The following is an 18051-nucleotide window of genomic DNA, read 5'->3' as shown; positions in this document are numbered from 1 at the left end:
TGCCAGGTGAATGTGGCACAACACTGGAAGGCGGAGACAAGTGGGGTCCCCACAGGAGCCTGGCTAGTGAGACTAGCTGTGTGGCGAGCTCTGGGTTTGACTGAGAGGCCCTGCATCAGTGACTAAGCCAGAAGGGCACTTGAGGATGATTCCTGCCATGTGTGCACACACACATACACATGAAAGATTATGTGTCTGAAAATGTCATAATTAAACTTTTTTTTTACAATAATTGAAAATTGAGTCAAAAACAGCAATCTTCCACTTGCAGGAGAGAACATAGGAAACCCCATGTCTGAACATTGGTGCTGTGTAGGATTGACTTCCTCACCTACACATGTTCTTTTGGGTACCGCTCCCCAGGGGCGTGAGCAGCATCCCAGCTCCAGGAGGCATTAATTCATTGTGCGATTATTTCATTGTATGACTGAGGGAATTGAAACCTGCTTAAGGTTTGTGTGACTTACAGTCTGTGTAAGTCAGGAAAGTGAGGGACGGAGGAAGGCTACTATAAGTCACGGCAGCCTGCGCAGGGTGGGGGCTGGAGAGCGTCCTGTTTCCAGGCTCTTTCTGAACAAGGACAGAATGCAGAAGCGGCTGAGGCAGGCTTGCTGGAGCCTAATGAACCACACTGCCTCCTCCTTGGCATAGTTAAAGCTCCTGCCTGCTCTGCAGTGGGAGTGGGTGATGGCATGCCTCCCCTCCTCTTTCGGTTGTTATGGGGGAGCTCATGGGAAAGCTCAGACGACAGGGCTCAGGAAGGCGACCTGTTGTTCTGTAGTGGTGGTTCCTCATAGGGCTTCCTGAAGGTCTGCTGTGAGATCTTAGGAAGATGGAAGGTTAGTTTGATAAAGTCTCTGAGGATGGGTCCCCTTTCGAAATGTCTTGAGCTTTTTTTGTTGTTGTTGTTGTTTTGTTTTTTGTTTTTGTTTTTTAAAGAATTTATTGCTGAGAGGTGGTGGCACATGCCTTTAATTCCAGCACTCGGGAGGAAGAGGTAGGTAGATTTCTGAGTTTAAGGCCAGCCTGGTCTACATAATGAGTTCTGGGACATCCACTTCTACACAGAGAAACCCTGTCTCAAAAAACCAAATAAATAGACAAATAAATAAAAACAAAAGAGAGAGAGAAACACGTATTTTATTTTTAAGTGTGTTTGTGTATGCACATGTACGCACACGTGTGCATGCATATGAGTGAAATTGCCCATGAAAACCAGAAGGGGACACGAGATTCCCTGTGGCTAAATTCACAGGTGGTTTTGAGTCACCTGAACTCTGTGAGAGCTGTACACAATCTTAACCGCTGAGCTATCTCTCCTGTCTCTCACGCTTTTGATTTCTTAAAACATAGTGGTCTTGGGTTTGGTAGAGGACATTTTCCTCATGGCTGCTTAGGTGCTCCCTGTTGGGTGGGAGAGGCTACCAAAATATCCTGTTGGGATCAGGAACCGCAGAAGGAACCGGAAATGAGAGAGAGTAGGCCATCACGTAAGATAAACCCGCAGTGCACCCCTTCAACAACAAGTGATGTTTACACTTGCTTCTTAGAAGCATGGTGTCCTTGTATGCCTCTATGCTGTCTTTGTGGGAATATGGGAGAAGATGAGAACAAAGGAGGGGTGACTGGGGGAGACTCCTAGAAAAATAGAATGAGCACTCATGAGCTTTAGTGACTGTAGATTCACTGGAAATGTTCCTTTGTAAGCAAGTGTCTGTGTGTGGGTGCGTGTGAGTCCAGGTGCTCTGGGGGTCAGAGGTCAGAGGTCAGAGGTATCAGATCCCCCAACTATGTCTCCAGCTACCACACCAGGGTATGTTTAAGCCTCCCAAAACTTAAGTCAGTACATGTGATAGACTTAAATACAGACACTGCCTGTATCTGTTATCCCTGAACTCATCAAGACTAGAAGCCAGAGCTCAGCAGCAGACTGTCAACAACTCATCTTTTTATTGTGATGGGAAAATCTCACAAGTCTGGGGTGACTCCAGAGCAGCCTGGTAAATTTCACAGAGTGTTCACTGCTGGAGAGGCACAGTCAGAGGCCAGTGGGACGCTCAGTTGGCAAAAGCAGTTTCTGCCATACCTGACTACCTGAGTTTGAGCACCAGGCCCCTCATGGTGCAAGGAGAGAATTGATGCCCATAAGTTGTCCTTTGACCTCCACATGTGTGCAGTAGCATGTGCACATGCCTCTGCCCCACAAATCGTAAGTAAATAAACAAACGAGTAAATATAGTCTGTTTTGTTTTAAAGAAAAGTGGCTAATAGCGGCGATGGTACCAGCTGTGTTTCGGGATGCGGTGCCTCCAAGCATCCCTATGACTGAAAAGTGTCTGTTCCGCCTTTCCAATTAGGTGGCTTTGCACGAACAAAGTTTCTGTGTCCTCTCCCGTAAACTGGGAAGATGGTACCTCCTAATGAGGGGTCTGAGGTGATGAGAATTTTCTGATTAGCTTTCCAGGCATGTAATATTCTCAGAGGGTGATCAGTGGGTGCTCCTTTAGTGAACTGATAACTAAGGGCAGAGAGCCGAGTACCATTAGAGTGATCTGTTAAGTCAGGCCTCACTTTGAAGCTGGAGCTGGTCTTAGATTCTCTGTCCTCTGGCCCCAGCCTCCCAGGTGCTGGCATTACAGGCATGTGCCACCGTGCCTGGATTATACTTCTGAACTAGCTCGGAAGATCTTCCTCGTGTGGTCTGTTGGGTTAGTCCTCTGCCTTGCCTGCTGGAAAGCCTGATGCGGTGTACAAATGTTCTTCAGTTTGTATTTGAAGGGGTCTGAATTGATCACACTGTATTGTGCTTTAATATTGATTTTTAAAGACTTCTCAGAGCAGCTGGCCTTTTATTCCTCGTGCGCGTTTCTTAAGGCAGTGGTCATGCCCAGTGAAGGAACCAGACCAAGGCATTCAGTTGTGAAGACAATTGTTTTTCTCCTCTTAATGCTGAAGACCAGGACCCAACAGGGGATAAAAATCAATCATGATCCATTTACAAATCAAAAGCGGTTGAGCTTTGGGTGGGTTTTTCTTTTGTTTTAGAAAGGATTGTAAAGGGCTAAGCCTATCCTTTTAAAAATTCAAGAAGAAGCCCCATCCATTTTTATTAAATAATGAGCCCCGGTTTTGCACGGGGTTTTCTGCTTTCCAAAGAGCATTTACGAACATCATCTCAAATAAATACAGTGAATTAAACAAGAGGCTGCTGTTCTGAATCTTGTCCAGTTAAGATGAGGGTCCTGGGGCTGGACAGATGGCTCTGTTGGTAAAACGTTTGCTGCAGAGGCATGAGAACCCCACTCAATCCCCTAGAACCCATGTTTGAAAAAACAAAGCCGGTTTCAAAATGTACATCTGTATTCCAGCTCTGAAGATCCCTGGTGCTCACTGGCCCGCCAGCCTGGGCTGGAGAGCTACAAGCTCAGTGAGGAGGGGAAGGGTGACTGAGGAAGACCCTTGATGGTAACATCTCACCTCCATATACATGAGTGCACACACACTCAGAGACACATAGACACACACAGAGGCATACATGCAGACAGACGCACGCAGACACACTCACACACAGAGACACATACACACATAGACAAAGACGGACACAGACACACACAGAGACAGACACAGGCAGACAGACACACATATACAGGTGCAGACACAGACACACACAGGCACACATGCAGACAGACACAGACAACACACACACAAGCACAAATGTAGACATGTACACACAGACAGACATAGACACACACACAGGCACACACATAGACAGACATAGACAGATATAAACACACAGACACACACAGACACACAGACACACAGATAGACACACACACAGACACACACATGCACACAAAAACACACAGATACATACACATGCGCGCACACACACGCACACATGAGACACAGGACACGAGAAATGGAGAGTGTCTCCACAGGACAGTCACAGGACAGTCAGGGCTGAAAGGAGGTCAGAGGTCTCTGAAAGTGGCCCTGGAATTCAAGAATTCTAAGTTTCTTCTTGGAGTCAAGACTTTTGGGGTAAAATTGGATTCTAAATGTCAAATAAGTTTCCACACACAGTGCAGGTTTACTGTCTAAATTACAGCTCTAACATTACAGATGTCCACGTTCTCCAGTCTGTCCTAAAGGTGCCTGTCTGTGTGGTTGAGTGTCTTGAGGAATGTTCTCTGGAAATCCCCAGACTGGAAGTCATCTGACAATTATTAAACACCTCTCAGGTGCTGGGAGTTGGGGCAGGCACTTGAATTTGTGATCATACTTAAGATCACATCACTTTGGGGTCAGCGTTTTTCTTGTAGTTTTACGAGACAGAGTCCTGCCACATAAGCCCTGATTGCCCCAGGACCCACTGTGTAGCGAGGCTCCTGGCTTTGCCTCCTGGGTGCCTGGGGTCAGGGTTCATAGCTAAGTTGTAGACATGAGAAAACTGAGGTTCAAGGGAAGTGGGTGAAGGCTTTATTGAGGATGCATTGAGCACGGAGAGTTGTTGGCCTTTCTGTGCAGTGTAGGTTTCACCATGTGGCCCTTTTCCGTGGGCATGCTGGCTTCTTTGTGGTCTGTGGGGGCCTTGAACCATCACAGGGAAAGGTCTCTAATTTTTATGTTACGAAGCTGATGACTCTTCAGGACATCATATTACAAACTTTCAGGATCGCGCTTTGGGTTTTTTGTTTGTTTGTTTTTGTGGGTTTTTTTTTTTATCTTAGAGGTACTCCGGAGGCAAGCCCCACCATTACTGAGTGCAGACAGCCTTAGTTGCATTTAATTTTGATAGCGCAGCTGTTCACCATTGGTTATTTCATAAGTATGTTTGCTTCAGCCGTAGCATTGACTTCTGTTCAGTTCTCAGTGGGAGCTCTCCCTGAAACGTGACTGTCTCATGCCCTGGGAGTGGGAGGAGGCAGAATATTGCTCACTAGACCCTGGGTGGAAGCAACTATTAATGTGTTAAAATTCTATTTTATTTTGTAATTAAAAATATTGATTTTTAATTGTGTGCCTGTGTGTCAGCAGGTAGGCATGTGCTTGTGGTGGCCAGAAGGGGAACGTTGGATCCCCTGGAATTGGAAATCTGACTCCGGTTCTCGGCAAGAGCAGTCAGATCCTGCTATTAACAGCTAAGCTATCTCTCCAGTTCCTTTCCTTATAACTTTTATTGTCAAAAATATATATAATAATGAACATGTTAGCCATGTTTGAAGTGTGCCTCAATGCCACTCACACTGGGCAAACCGTCCCCACTGCCTCTCGCCGGAACGCTTTCGTGGTTCCCATCTGAAACGCCCGAGTCAGCACTAATTCCCCATCCCTTTCTTCCTCAGCCCTGGCAGCCACCAGCCTTCCTTCTCTCCCATGAGTTTGCTTACTCTGGCTCCCTCCCACAAGCAGAATCGACTTGCTAACATCATTTAGCCCAGAAACCTCCAGGTATATTCTATGTCGTAGAATGTATCAACATTTCTCTCCACTTCAAGGCAGAATAATATTCCACTGTAGCTATCTTCCCCATTTAAACCTTCCTTTGGCAGAACAAGCCTTAAAGGTGGCAGACGGAGGTTGGAGGCCAGCAGCCACTCCCTTCTCTGCTTACTAATGCTACTGAGCTGGGCCACTTTAGGTAAACCGCTGGCTATGAACAATGGCTCCCTGATCTGTATGAATGCAAAAGGTCAAAACTATCAAATATTCTCAATAGCTCCTTTCTCCTCTTCAAATCCCCTTCTTCCTTAAGTTCTCCATGCAGTCAGCTTTCAGGAATTGCCAGAGTCTCTTCAGGAACTGTTTAGATAAGTTTCCCTCTTCCTCTCTAACCTCACTATTTATAGCATTATCCTGAATTTATCATTTAGATGGAAGTCTGTCATAGTGGAAGCTAGTTTATCTTTCCTTCCTTTTGGGGGAGGTAAATGCTCACTTTATTACTAAAGACCTGATAACACGGACTCCTAAATTCCTGTCTTATTTTCAGTTACTGAGAAATTTATCACTCCTTGGCGATGTTTGGAAATGATTTAAGGCTGGGAAGCCGTTTTTCTTGACCCCTACTCTTTGTTTCCTGGCTGAGTTAAGAACAGAGGAAAAAGATTTTGAAATCGGTGCATTAAGAAGACTAATTCTGAGCAAGACATGGCCCCATGGTTCGTGTGTTTACTGTGTAAGCATGAGCTGACTTCAGATCCCCAGTGCCCACACAAAGACAGGTGTGGGGTGCATGTGTGTAAACCCAGCACTGGTATGGGGGACAGAGATAGTCAGCTGGTAGGGGTTCACTCGGCAGTCATGCTAGCCACCTCAGTGAGCTCTGAGCTCATTGAGAGATCCTGTCAGAAAGGGGGAACATGATCAAGGAAGACACATCACGTAAACCTTTGGCTTCCACACGAGAATACACGGGCAGGGGCATCTGCACACATGTGCACACCTACACCCTCGCAGTTTGGAGGCTGAGGGAGGCATGGGGATGTTTCTCTGTGCACTGTCTTTAGAGTCCCAGCCATAAAGAGACTCGGAACTCTTTAAAAGGTGTAACATTTGCACGCCGTGGCTTTTGTGGCGGGTTTATAAGGCTGAACCGTGTCAGGCGAGATGGTCTCTCTGGACTCTTAAAGTCCGAGTTTCCTTGGTTGTTTCGCGGTCTACAGTTGCAGCCACAGGGAGGTGCTCAGTCTGTGAAGTGCCCTGCCTGGGAGCATGCCCATAAAAAGCAGATCGTGGTTGTCTGGTCTTGTCACCTCAGCATCTCTGAGACTCCTAGTCTAATTGGTGATCCTGGGGTTCAATGAGGGCCGTGACTCAACCAGCCAGGGTGGGTGGGGCCTCAGGCTTCCGCGTTCTTACCATGCACCTGTGTGGAAACTGCATTCACACAGGAACACGCGCATGCTGTCGTGCAAGAATTACAGTGGCTTGTTCAGCTTTGATGGTGAAAACCACTTATCAGACATTGTAGGTTTTATAAGTAACTGCTTAAGTTGGGCATTTTGATCGTTTTTTGTTATTGGGCTATTTTTTTTAAAAAGATGTGTGTGTGTGTGTGTGTGTGTGTGTGTGTGTGTGTGTGTGGTGTGTGCGCGCACGTGTTTGTGTGCAGGTGCCAGAGGAGGATGTACAATCCCCAGGAGCTGTAGTTTCAGACAGTTGTGAGCTGTCTAACATGGGTCCTGGGAATTGAACCCAGGTCCTCTGGAAGAGCAGCAAACGCTCTTAACTGCTGAGCCATCTCTCCAGTCCCATGCTGTGCTATCTGAGGCAAGATATATGTTCACTTAGCATCATTTCTGTATCCCGCAATTGATGTAGGATTTATTTCTTTGCCCTTATCTTCGGCTCAGCCCCCACTGTGAGATTTTGGGCCGTTTTTGACAGCTGAGGAGTCTTCCTCACAGTGGAAAGGCAGGAGGAACTGTAGCCTCACAGGAGGGAGGAGTAACTCAATTAATGTTGCATTGTAATTTAGCCCGGATTAATGACCACTTCCTGGAAAATGTTACAGACTCTGTGATGTGTTGTTGGAAACTTAATTTCTCCCTCTATTTCCCTGGGGCCTTGCTCCCCTCCTCCTGTGGCACACTCTCGGAGCTTCAGGAAGCAACATCTGTAGCAATCATAACTTCATTGTTCCTTTGTATTATTTATTTAGTGTCTTTCAAAAAACCTCCACTGCCTTTAATGGTACTAGAGAATCGCTCAGAGCCTTGGGGACAGGGTAGGGGGGTCACTAGGCTATTAGCTGGGCAGCCCCAGCCTGATAGTCTCCAGGAGCATTATTGCCACAGCACTGGAGTCACTTGAGGGCCCCCTCAGGGCTCCACTTCCTCCTCTCTGCTCCTGAGATGACTTCAAAAAGTCAGGTGACCTCTTGATCTTGCAAAATCACTCACTTTGTAAAACCTCCATGAGACCGCAGCAGCAGAAGTCTGCGTGTGAGGTGGCTGTGTGACCCTGGGTGATTCTTGCCGGCTCATGCATGGAGAGATATGTGTCTAGGGACAAGAGAATCATGGGAAAGAAGAGAGGCAAAGCCTGAAGCTGGCTAAACAACCCTCAGGTGGCCTCCCGCTCTTCCCGCATGGCTTAACAGGAGAAGAGCAGCAAAAATGTCCCCTATGCTGAGTGTGCATGTGGTTCATGGTGTGCATGTGGTGCACGGTGTGCCTGTGGTTGCAGATTCAAGCGTGTTTATATGTGTTAGTGCGTGCACATTTGTGCACTCCTGTACATGGAGGGCAGAGGTCAACCTCGTATGCCATCTGCTAGCAGGCATCAAGGGTCAGGTCCTCCCGAGTCCACCTCCCCAGTGCTGGGATTGCACGTGTGCACGTGCTCGACTTTTTTGAAAACATGGGCTCTGGGGACTGAACATAGGTCATGCTTACACAGCCAGCATCTTAATCAGTTCAGCTAACTCCCCAGTCCTGGTTCACATGCTTCCTGCACACGAGGCAGATGAGGTGTTCGCACACACTAGCCACACACACCTTGAGAGTGTGATCACATGCTGGGGCCAGTCCCCTCTTCCTCAGCCCAGAGGTGGGGGACTTGCTTCCTTCCGGCTCCCAGCAGAAAGCAGATTGTCAGGGGCTATACCGAGCATCTCTCTGAGAGATTTGACCTCCTTCCAGGGGACTCCACATGGGAATGTCCACAGTGTTCCATTTCTTAATCCTGTTTTTAGCTCCCTGGCCCTCTAGGGACCTTAGCCCTCTTTGAAGTCAATGGAGTAACCGCCGCCAGCCTCCTGGCTAATGGCTGTGGCTGTCTCTCCTCTCCCTCCCCATGGATGGAGGTAATCCTCGGAGGCACGTGGCAGCCTGGCTCTCCAATGGCTTCAGAGCTTGAACTTTCTTCCTGTGCCTCAGCCTGGACGGCATCTCTGGGCCCAGCCCACAGAGGCATGGGGGAAGTGGTCAGTTCTGCACATGCCTGGCACACACTGACATGGCTGTGGTCTGCTTTTCTCCCCCTTCCTCCAGAGTATAAGAAGAAGTATGGGGAGGAACATGGCTCCTGCCAGGCCGGGATGTCAGGCTTCTTCACTGAGGTGGGTGTCAGCCACATGGCATTTATTTCTTTTCACTTCTGGGTGTTTGGTCCTTTCCACTTTGTGGTTGGGTGGCCCTGGAGATGGGATTTCTGGTGTCCTGGGCAGTTGAGCCCAAGTAAGTAGATTCTGGTGTTTCTACCAGGGGACTTTAAACCTGACGAAGGTCACCTGGTGGGCCGGGACCCCTTGGGTGTGCGGACCTGGGCTGGCTCGTGGGGAGATTTCTACAGAGCTGGCATGGTCTGAGCTCTGTGGGAGGAGCTGACAGCGGTTTGAAGATGTGTCTGTCACCTGGGGGCCACTCACTTCCACCTCCTTAGCAGAGAGATGCAGTTTTACACACACCGGGCTTTCCATCCCTTGAACTGTGATGACTTAGGCTCTGGAGTGAGCCCATTGACAGGAACAGAAGGATTTTTGACTGCCAGGACATTTTCAGCTACTGCTTACTCCATTAAAAATGCATCTATCTTCTGTGTGTGCATATGTGTATGGGAGAGCATCCCACGACTTGCGTGTGGCAGTCGGAGAATGCCAGGAGAGTGTTCTCTCCTTCCACATGCATGTTCCAGGATCAAGCTCGGGTAGTCAGACTTTGGGCCATGTGTCTTTACACATTGAGCCACTGCAGTCCCCACGGAATTGACCACATGTCTTCACACAGTGAGCCATTGTAGTCCCCAAGGAACTTTTCTCATTTAATGCTCGTCTTCTCTAGGGTTCTACATCTTTGTGGGAGGCAGCCATAGACCAGCTACATGCCAGCCACAGACCATCCACAGGCCATCCACAGGCCATCCACAGGTTATCCACATGCCAGCTACATGCCAGCTACATGCCAGTCACAGGTCAGCTGCATGTCAACCACAGGCCAGCTACAGGCCAGCTACATGCCAGTTACATGGCAATCACAGGGCAGTCACAGGTCAGCTGCATGTCAACCACAGGCCAGCTACAGGCCAGCTACATGCCAGTTACATGCCAGCCACATGCCAGCCACATGCCATTTCACTCTTAGTTTTGCAAGCAGCAGTACCATCCATGCCAAAGACCAAAAGTCAGTCCCTTTGCACTGCCAGCTCATCCAAATCCTGTTTAACCCAGAGAACACACCCCAGGTGACTGCCCCTAGAACACACCCCAGGTGACTGGTCTTTCATGTCATCACCCCTGGTGATGGCCACGACACTCCTAGAAGAGCCACCAGCCCCACTAGCTGACTCACTGACCCCAGATTGTCTCCCATGATCCTTAATTTTTTGAAAAAAATAGCATTTTATAAATTATGTGTATATGTATGAGTATATGTGCATGTGTATATGTGTGTGTGAGTGCAGTGTCCACAGAGGCCGGAAGAGGGCGTTAGATTCTTTGGAGCTAGAGTCATTGTTGGTTGTGAGCTGTTTGACCTGGGTGCTGGGTTCTGATGGAGAGCTGCAAGCACTCTCAACTGCTGAGTCACTGTTCTAGCCCCTTCTTCCTTTTTTTAAACACTCATGGTCAAATATGCATAATATACATTCTCCCGTCTAGCCATTTTAAATCCCACAGATCAGTTCTTAGTGCTTTCACAGTGGCATGTAGCTGTAATCTTGTGGAGGTTTTTTTTTTTGCACTCCAGCCTCGATCTTCTCTTGAGTGGTACCATATGTTCTCTGGCCAGTAGCCCGAGGGAGTTTGCAAAGTGAACCCTGACTTTCTGACCCCATGGCCTTCTATTACTTGGAGGCCCTGATTCCACACTGCCCAGGACCTGACTCTCAGGACCCTGTGCCTTTCCCTCCTAGAGGAGCATGCATGACATTGAGGGGGCAAGAGAGAACATTCTCTGGTCTCAGGGCTTTCTAAAGAGCAGCTCTGAGTCAGGATCGGAATTGCCCACCCTGTTCTCAGAGACGCTCCCTGAAGTCAAAGAGAAAACAGCTTGTATTATAGTAGTTGGTCCAGAGACAACAAAAAAAATGATACATGGTTTCATGAGCTGCAATCTCAAACTAGTAAACTCCAGGAGCTTTGCTTCCGACTCTGCCTTCAGCTCACCTTGCCCATTCACACCAGCATCCTTTCCTGACTCTATAGCAACGGCTTTCAAACCGTGTGGCCCAGGATCTCCATGGATTTGGCCCAACACAAAATACAAATGCATTTAAAATGTAAAATTTACTTTTGCGATTTTATTCATGACATTTGCACAGCTCTTAAGCATGGATACCAAGTTCTGTTGGGATGTCAGAAGGATGGACCTGCCTGGTCTACACAGAGTTCCATGCTGGGGCCTGGGGTTGGCAACACCATTTGCTATAGCTGAAAAGTCAAAATGAGTGTCTCCTCCTGCCTCCTTCTCTACCGCCCCACCAATCTATAGCTCATCACTGAGATTCACTTTCTCTCTGCATCCTCCCTCCCCAGCATGGCCTCCCGAGGACAGCAGTGCCCCGGAACCACCCTCTACAGACAGCAAGGGCCTCGTGGTTGTCCTTGCTCGATACCCAGTGTCTTCCCATCTGCCTTTGATGAAATCTAACTCCTGCCGTCCGCAGCCTCCCGGGCCCCCCTGACTCTCTATCCCCATCTACTTCCTGCACGCATAGCCATGGTTACTGGGGGACACATCCCATTCTCACTGTGGCTTTGCTTTAGAGTGCCACACAAGGCCTGTGCACTAATATTTGTCACACACAGTGCATCCAAAGGCATCCCACAAGTGACTTTGGTATATTCTGTTTTCAGTCTTAAGGGTGAGGTATTGGGCTACTCGGAGGGCTGCTTCTAGAATATCCTTGGGCATAGGCTGCCCACAGGCAGAGTTAGGCTTGAGCAATTCAGCATGTGGCGGTGTGCTGTGGAGATGTTTCCCTATGAGGATAGAAGAGAGGGTCGATTCATGGCAGAAATTAGAATTCATTAAGCTTTTGATCGGGAACTGAGAGACAAGGGTTCCTGTGGAGAGAGGGGCAGGTGTATCTTTTTGGCCCTATCAGCTTGTAAGTTGGAGAGGGGGAACATTAGAACTGGGCATTGCCAAGGGTAGGGAGGGCAGGGCCATGTAGGCCATGTAAGCTAAGGGTGACCAGAAGGAGGAGCGAATGGGGTCTCAGAGTCCGAGATATCCTTGGTGCCTTGCCATTTGCCTCCTCGGCTCTGTAGATAAGAAGGAACAGAGTGTCCAGAGCACAGGGGAGGGTGGACGGCTCTGGTGGGAAGGCCCTTCTTTCTGCCGCCTAGTTTTCCAACTCCAGCCGCTGTCTCCTGGCTTGCCTGTGCCTCAGCCTCAGCTCTGGTTCCCAGGCATTGGGCCCTTATAAACAGTAGGTCTTTGAACTCTCCGTCTCCCTCAGTTTGGGAACTGTAGCTGTCTGCAACTGAACAGGAAGTATAGTTGAAAGGATCCGGCAGGCTCTGTTCCCCTCCTCTGCCCTCCTGCTGACCTCCACACTCTGCCACTACCTTGAGCTGTAGCTTGCTGGACGTGGCCATGCTGGGCCAGATCGTTCCCACCCGAGATGTCTGCTTGATGGATGGGTCAGTGTCCCTGAGGTCATCAATCGTCTCCGAGTTATGGTTGCCCTGTGTCCTTGAGGACATTAGCTGGTTTTGTAGACTAGAATATCCGTGGTGACATCCTCCAAGCTTCCAGCAGAGACAAGGAAGGGCCTGCACACTATGGAGATGTCAGGTGACATTCATAGGCTCAGATTTAACGGTAGATGTTGTACTACCCAGTGGCAGGCACACAAAACCAGACAGCTTCTTCCAGGCACATCCAGACAGGCACAACTAGATGACCATGTACCTGAGGGACATCTTGGGGAAAGGCCCATGCTATTTATTGAGGGAGCAGATTTAGTCAACTGTGTATTTTACTTGTGTGTATTTGTGTACGACATTGGCACTGGCTGTTCCTTTATAACAAAGAGCTTAGGTTGATCATATTTTTCTGACATTTGTGAATAGCACCAAAAAGGACTCAGACACCACTGACAGGGACCACACAAGGCCAAAAAAGCAGGCTTCCAGGAAGGCAGTGTCTCCCTTGAATTCGGCCAGGAGGGGCGCAGGTTTGGCTGAGTCTGCCCGTGTGGACTGAGATGAGGGAGAGTGTGTGATGGCTAAGAGAAGAGGGGAAGAAAAGTAGGAGCTTTGTCTTTATGCTTTAAATTTTATTGTTATTAGTGTGTGTGTGTGTGTACACACATCCATGTGCATATATATACACACGTGTGTGCATGCATCCATAGATGCCAAAGGTCTGCTTTATGTACTGTTCCTCGGGGGCCATTCGCCTTATTTCTTTGAGTCATCTCTCAGTGAACCTGGAGTTTGCTGACTAGCCTGGCTGACCAGTGAACCCCAGCGAGCTGCCTGTCTCCTCCTCCCCACACTAACATTCTAGGCGCATGCCACCATGCCTGGATTTTCCTGTGGGTGTTGGGATTGAACCCAGGTCCTCATTCCTGTGCAACAAGCACTTTACAAACCAGCTAGACTTCCGGCCAGCTTTTAAGGTTTTTAAGGAAGAGATGACTGTGTTGTATACTTTGTGACACTTGGGAGGGAGCAGGAGATAGTAACTGCATAGTCTTTCTTCAGGATGAATCCACATCACAAGCAAACAGCGGGTCCCTCATGGCGGGGGCAGAGCCTTTGCCACCTCCTGCTGTGGCTCAGAACCATGGCTTAGAACAATGAGGAGACTGCTACACTTGTCACACACGCTCTCCAGTGCCAGTTGTGTTTGGGCATTGACTACAAATCCCTTTTCAAGCTTGAGGCCAGGACAAGAGTCTCTCTCCTCTAACGAAGTCATGGTTTGTCCTTCAGACACCCTGTGAGAACTAGTGCTGTTCTCACACCAGTGTGAGGAGAACGAGTGGATGGGAGGGTGAGTGTGCATTGCACCAGTGTGAGGTGAGTGGATGGGAGGGTGAGTGTGCATTGCACCAGTGTGAGGAGAATGAGTGGATGGAAGGGTGAGTGTGCATTGCACCAGTGTGAGGAAAATGAGTGGATGGGAGGGTGAGTGTGCATTGCACCAGTGTGAGGAGAGTGGATGGGAGGGTGAGTGTGCATTGCACCAGTGTGAGGAGAACGAGTGGATGGGAGGGTGAGTGTGCATTGCACCAGTGTGAGGAGAACGAGTGGATGGGAGGGTGAGTGTGCATTGCACCAGTGTGAGGAGAATGAGTGGATGGGAGGGTGAGTGTGCATTGCACTAGTGTGAGGAGAGAGGATGGGAGGGTGAGTGTGCATTGCACCAGTGTGAGGAGAACGAGTGGATGGGAGGGTGAGTGTGCATTGCACCAGTGTGAGGAGAACGAGTGGATGGGAGGGTGAGTGTGCATTGCACCAGTGTGAGGAGAACGAGTGGATGGGAGGGTGAGTGTGCATTGCACCAGTGTGAGGAGAGTGGATGGGAGGGTGAGTGTGCATTGCACTAGTGTGAGGAGAGTGGATGGGAGGGTGAGTGTGCATTGCACCAGTGTGAGGAGAGTGGATGGGAGGGTGAGTGTGCATTGCACTAGTGTGAGGAGAGTGGATGGGAGGGTGAGTGTGCATTGCACCAGTGTGAGGAGAGTGGATGGGAGGGTGAGTGTGCATTGCACCAGTGTGAGGAGAGTGGATGGGAGAGTGAGTGTGCATTGCACCAGTGTGAGGTGAGTGGATGGAAGAGTGAGTGTGCATTGCACCAGTGTGAGGTGAGTGGATGGGAGGGTGAGTGTGCATTGCACCAGTGTGAGGAGAGTGGATGGGAGGGTGAGTGTGCATTGCACCAGTGTGAGGAGAGTGGATGGGAGAGTGAGTGTGCATTGCACCAGTGTGAGGTGAGTGGATGGAAGAGTGAGTGTGCATTGCACCAGTGTGAGGTGAGTGGATGGGAGGGTGAGTGTGCATTGCACCAGTGTGAGGAGAACGAGTGGATGGGAGGGTGAGTGTGCATTGCACCAGTGTGAGGAGAATGAGTGGATGGGAGGGTGAGTGTGCATTGCACTAGTGTGAGGAGAGTGGATGGGAGGGTGAGTGTGCATTGCACCAGTGTGAGGAGAACGAGTGGATGGGAGGGTGAGTGTGTATTGCACCAGTGTGAGGAGAACGAGTGGATGGGAGGGTGAGTGTGCATTGCACCAGTGTGAGGAGAACGAGTGGATGGGAGGGTGAGTGTGCATTGCACCAGTGTGAGGAGAACGAGTGGATGGGAGGGTGAGTGTGCATTGCACCAGTGTGAGGAGAACGAGTGGATGGGAGGGTGAGTGTGCATTGCACCAGTGTGAGGAGAACGAGTGGATGGGAGGGTGAGTGTGCATTGCACCAGTGTGAGGAGAACGAGTGGATGGGAGAGTGAGTGTGCATTGCACCAGTGTGAGGAGAGTGGATGGGAGGGTGAGTGTGCATTGCACTAGTGTGAGGAGAGTGGATGGGAGGGTGAGTGTGCATTGCACCAGTGTGAGGAGAGTGGATGGGAGGGTGAGTGTGCATTGCACTAGTGTGAGGAGAGTGGATGGGAGGGTGAGTGTGCATTGCACCAGTGCGAGGAAAATGAGTGGATGGGAGGGTGATTGTGCATTGCACCAGTGTGAGGAGAGTGGATGGGAGGGTGAGTGTGCATTGCACCAGTGTGAGGAGAGTGGATGGGAGAGTGAGTGTGCATTGCACCAGTGTGAGGAGAACGAGTGGATGGGAGGGTGAGTGTGCATTGCACCAGTGTGAGGAGAGTGGATGGGAGGGTGAGTGTGCATTGCACCAGTGTGAGGAGAGTGGATGGGAGAGTGAGTGTGCATTGCACCAGTGTGAGGTGAGTGGATGGAAGAGTGAGTGTGCATTGCACCAGTGTGAGGTGAGTGGATGGGAGGGTGAGTGTGCATTGCACTAGTGTGAGGAGAGTGGATGGGAGGGTGAGTGTGCATTGCACCAGTGTGAGGAGAGTGGATGGGAGGGTGAGTGTGCATTGCACCAGTGTGAGGAGAACGAGTGGATGGAAGGGTGAGTGTGCATTGCACCAGTGTGAGGAGAACGAGTGGATGGGAGGGTGAGTGTGCATTGCACCAGTGTGAGGAGAGTGGATGGGAGGGTGAGTGTGCATTGCACTAGTGTGAGGAGAGTGGATGGGAGGGTGAGTGTGCATTGCACCAGTGTGAGGAGAGTGGATGGGAGGGTGAGTGTGCATTGCACCAGTGTGAGGAGAAGGAATGGATGGGAGGGTGAGTGTGCATTGCACCAGTGTGAGGACAGTGGATGGGAGGGTGAGTGTGCATTGCACCAGTGTGAGGACAGTGGATGGGAGGGTGAGTGTGCATTGCACCAGTGTGAGGAGAAGGAGTGGATGGGAGGGTGAGTGTGCATTGCACCAGTGTGAGGACAGTGGATGGGAGGGTGAGTGTGCATTGCACCAGTGTGAGGAGAGTGAGTGTGCATTGCACCACCCTCCCTGCGACTGTGGAAGGGATCTGTCCTAGAGGAAGGAAGGATGAGATGGAGGGAAGAAGGCTTCCTGCCCAGCCCTACCGCCCGAGGGAGGAAGGGACCAGAGAGCCCCAACCGCCTGTTCTGTGTCTGTGTATTCATACGGATTTGTCATTCAACACTTTTATAATCTCAGTTAAAGTTCAAGGGTACCCCAAGACTGTCTCTCAGTGCCTAAAGTTTTTGTTTTACCTCATATAGTTATTTTCTTTTTAAAGACTTACTTGAATGTTTGCCTGTGTATGTGCACCATGTGTGTGCATGTTGTATTTTTTTTAAAAATTAACTTACAAAAGATTTAGATTTTATTTTTTCCCTGTTGTTTATTTCTCCATCCATACCTCCCCTACTTTGTGCTCTCCCTCCCCTAGGGACCTTCTTCCCATCTTTAAAATTGTATTTATTTATCATTTGGTATGTATGTGGACACACGCGTGCACATGTGTGAGTGTGTGTGTGCACTCGCGCACAAGCATGAGCAGGTGTGCCTGCCATCGTACATGCGTGGTGGTCAGAGGACAATCAGTTCTGTCTTTCCACCCTTGGTTTTGGGACTGGAGCTTGGTTGGTCTGGCTTTTGCAGAACCCCCTTTACCAACAGAACCAGTTAACTGGCCAATGTTTTTATCGTGCGGCCCAGGGTACCTTTGAACTCGCTGTGTAGTCAAGGCCGACCTGAAGTCCTGAGCCTCCAGCCTCCACTTCCTAGCTGCTGGGGTTACAGGAGTTCACCACAACGCCAGGCTTGATGCCGCCGTGTTCTCTTGAGTACTGGTTCTTGGAGTCACGTGATTTAGGAACATGACTTCACCATTCATGTTTTATCTTAGCATGAAGCTGGTGTGTGTGGGAGGGGTCTATGCAGCCTCATTGGTGCCCAACACAGGGACTTGGTCTGTCACTCATTCTGTCCCCTTGCTTAGGAAGCTCTTCTTTAGTCCTGAAAGTCCTAGCTACATGGTAGACTCCAGATTGCCCAGGACCTGGTACTGTGTGTGTTGCCGTAGAGCTGTAAACTCAGTTTTCAAATCTTTTACCGTGACTGTGGTTGTCAATGTATCTCCTAACCCTCTCTGTCTCCTTTTGGATTTTTTCCCCTAGGAGCTGGTGATCATGGGTGCCCCGGGCTCATTTTATTGGGCTGGGACAGTCAAGGTGCTGAATCTCACGGACAACACGTACTATAAACTGAATGATGACGTGATTATGAGCAGGCGGTATACCTACCTGGGTGAGTCGCTGGGGAGTCTGCAGGTGACAAGGTGGGCTCAATGGTCATCATTGCCACAAGTCTGTGGATTATTGCTTTATTAACAGGAAGAAGCATAATTTTGAATGGTGTGCTTCCTGGTCACAGGTACAAATAGGAAGAATCAGAACTTCCATGATATTGAGTGACATAATGCTGGGCTCACCTCAGAGGCACTGGGAATTCCTCTTCTTTTTCAATCGTCTAGAAAGAAGATAGGCATAATTTAATTTAGCGGTCACCAGGCAAAAATGATCCTGGACTGGGTACTGCAGCG

The 18051-nt window shown here is 49.4% G+C and overlaps 1 protein-coding gene across 1 annotated transcript in view; it reads left to right on the top strand.

Annotated features, from left to right (window-relative positions):
• Itga9 (integrin subunit alpha 9) overlaps positions 1-18051 on the top strand; it is a 307991-nt gene that overhangs the window by 31343 nt on the left and 258597 nt on the right. The window contains exons 5-6 of the mRNA XM_075964201.1: positions 8997-9064; positions 17627-17756. Of these exons, the coding sequence (XP_075820316.1) occupies positions 8997-9064; positions 17627-17756 (198 nt within the window). The remainder of the gene's footprint in view (positions 1-8996; positions 9065-17626; positions 17757-18051) is intronic.

The sequence above is a fragment of the Microtus pennsylvanicus genome, chromosome 3 (genome assembly GCF_037038515.1).
Source record: "Microtus pennsylvanicus isolate mMicPen1 chromosome 3, mMicPen1.hap1, whole genome shotgun sequence".
Lineage (NCBI taxonomy): Eukaryota > Metazoa > Chordata > Mammalia > Rodentia > Cricetidae > Microtus > Microtus pennsylvanicus.
The sequence above is the reverse complement of the archived record's forward strand: the minus strand, read 5'-3'. Positions and strand labels throughout refer to the sequence as shown.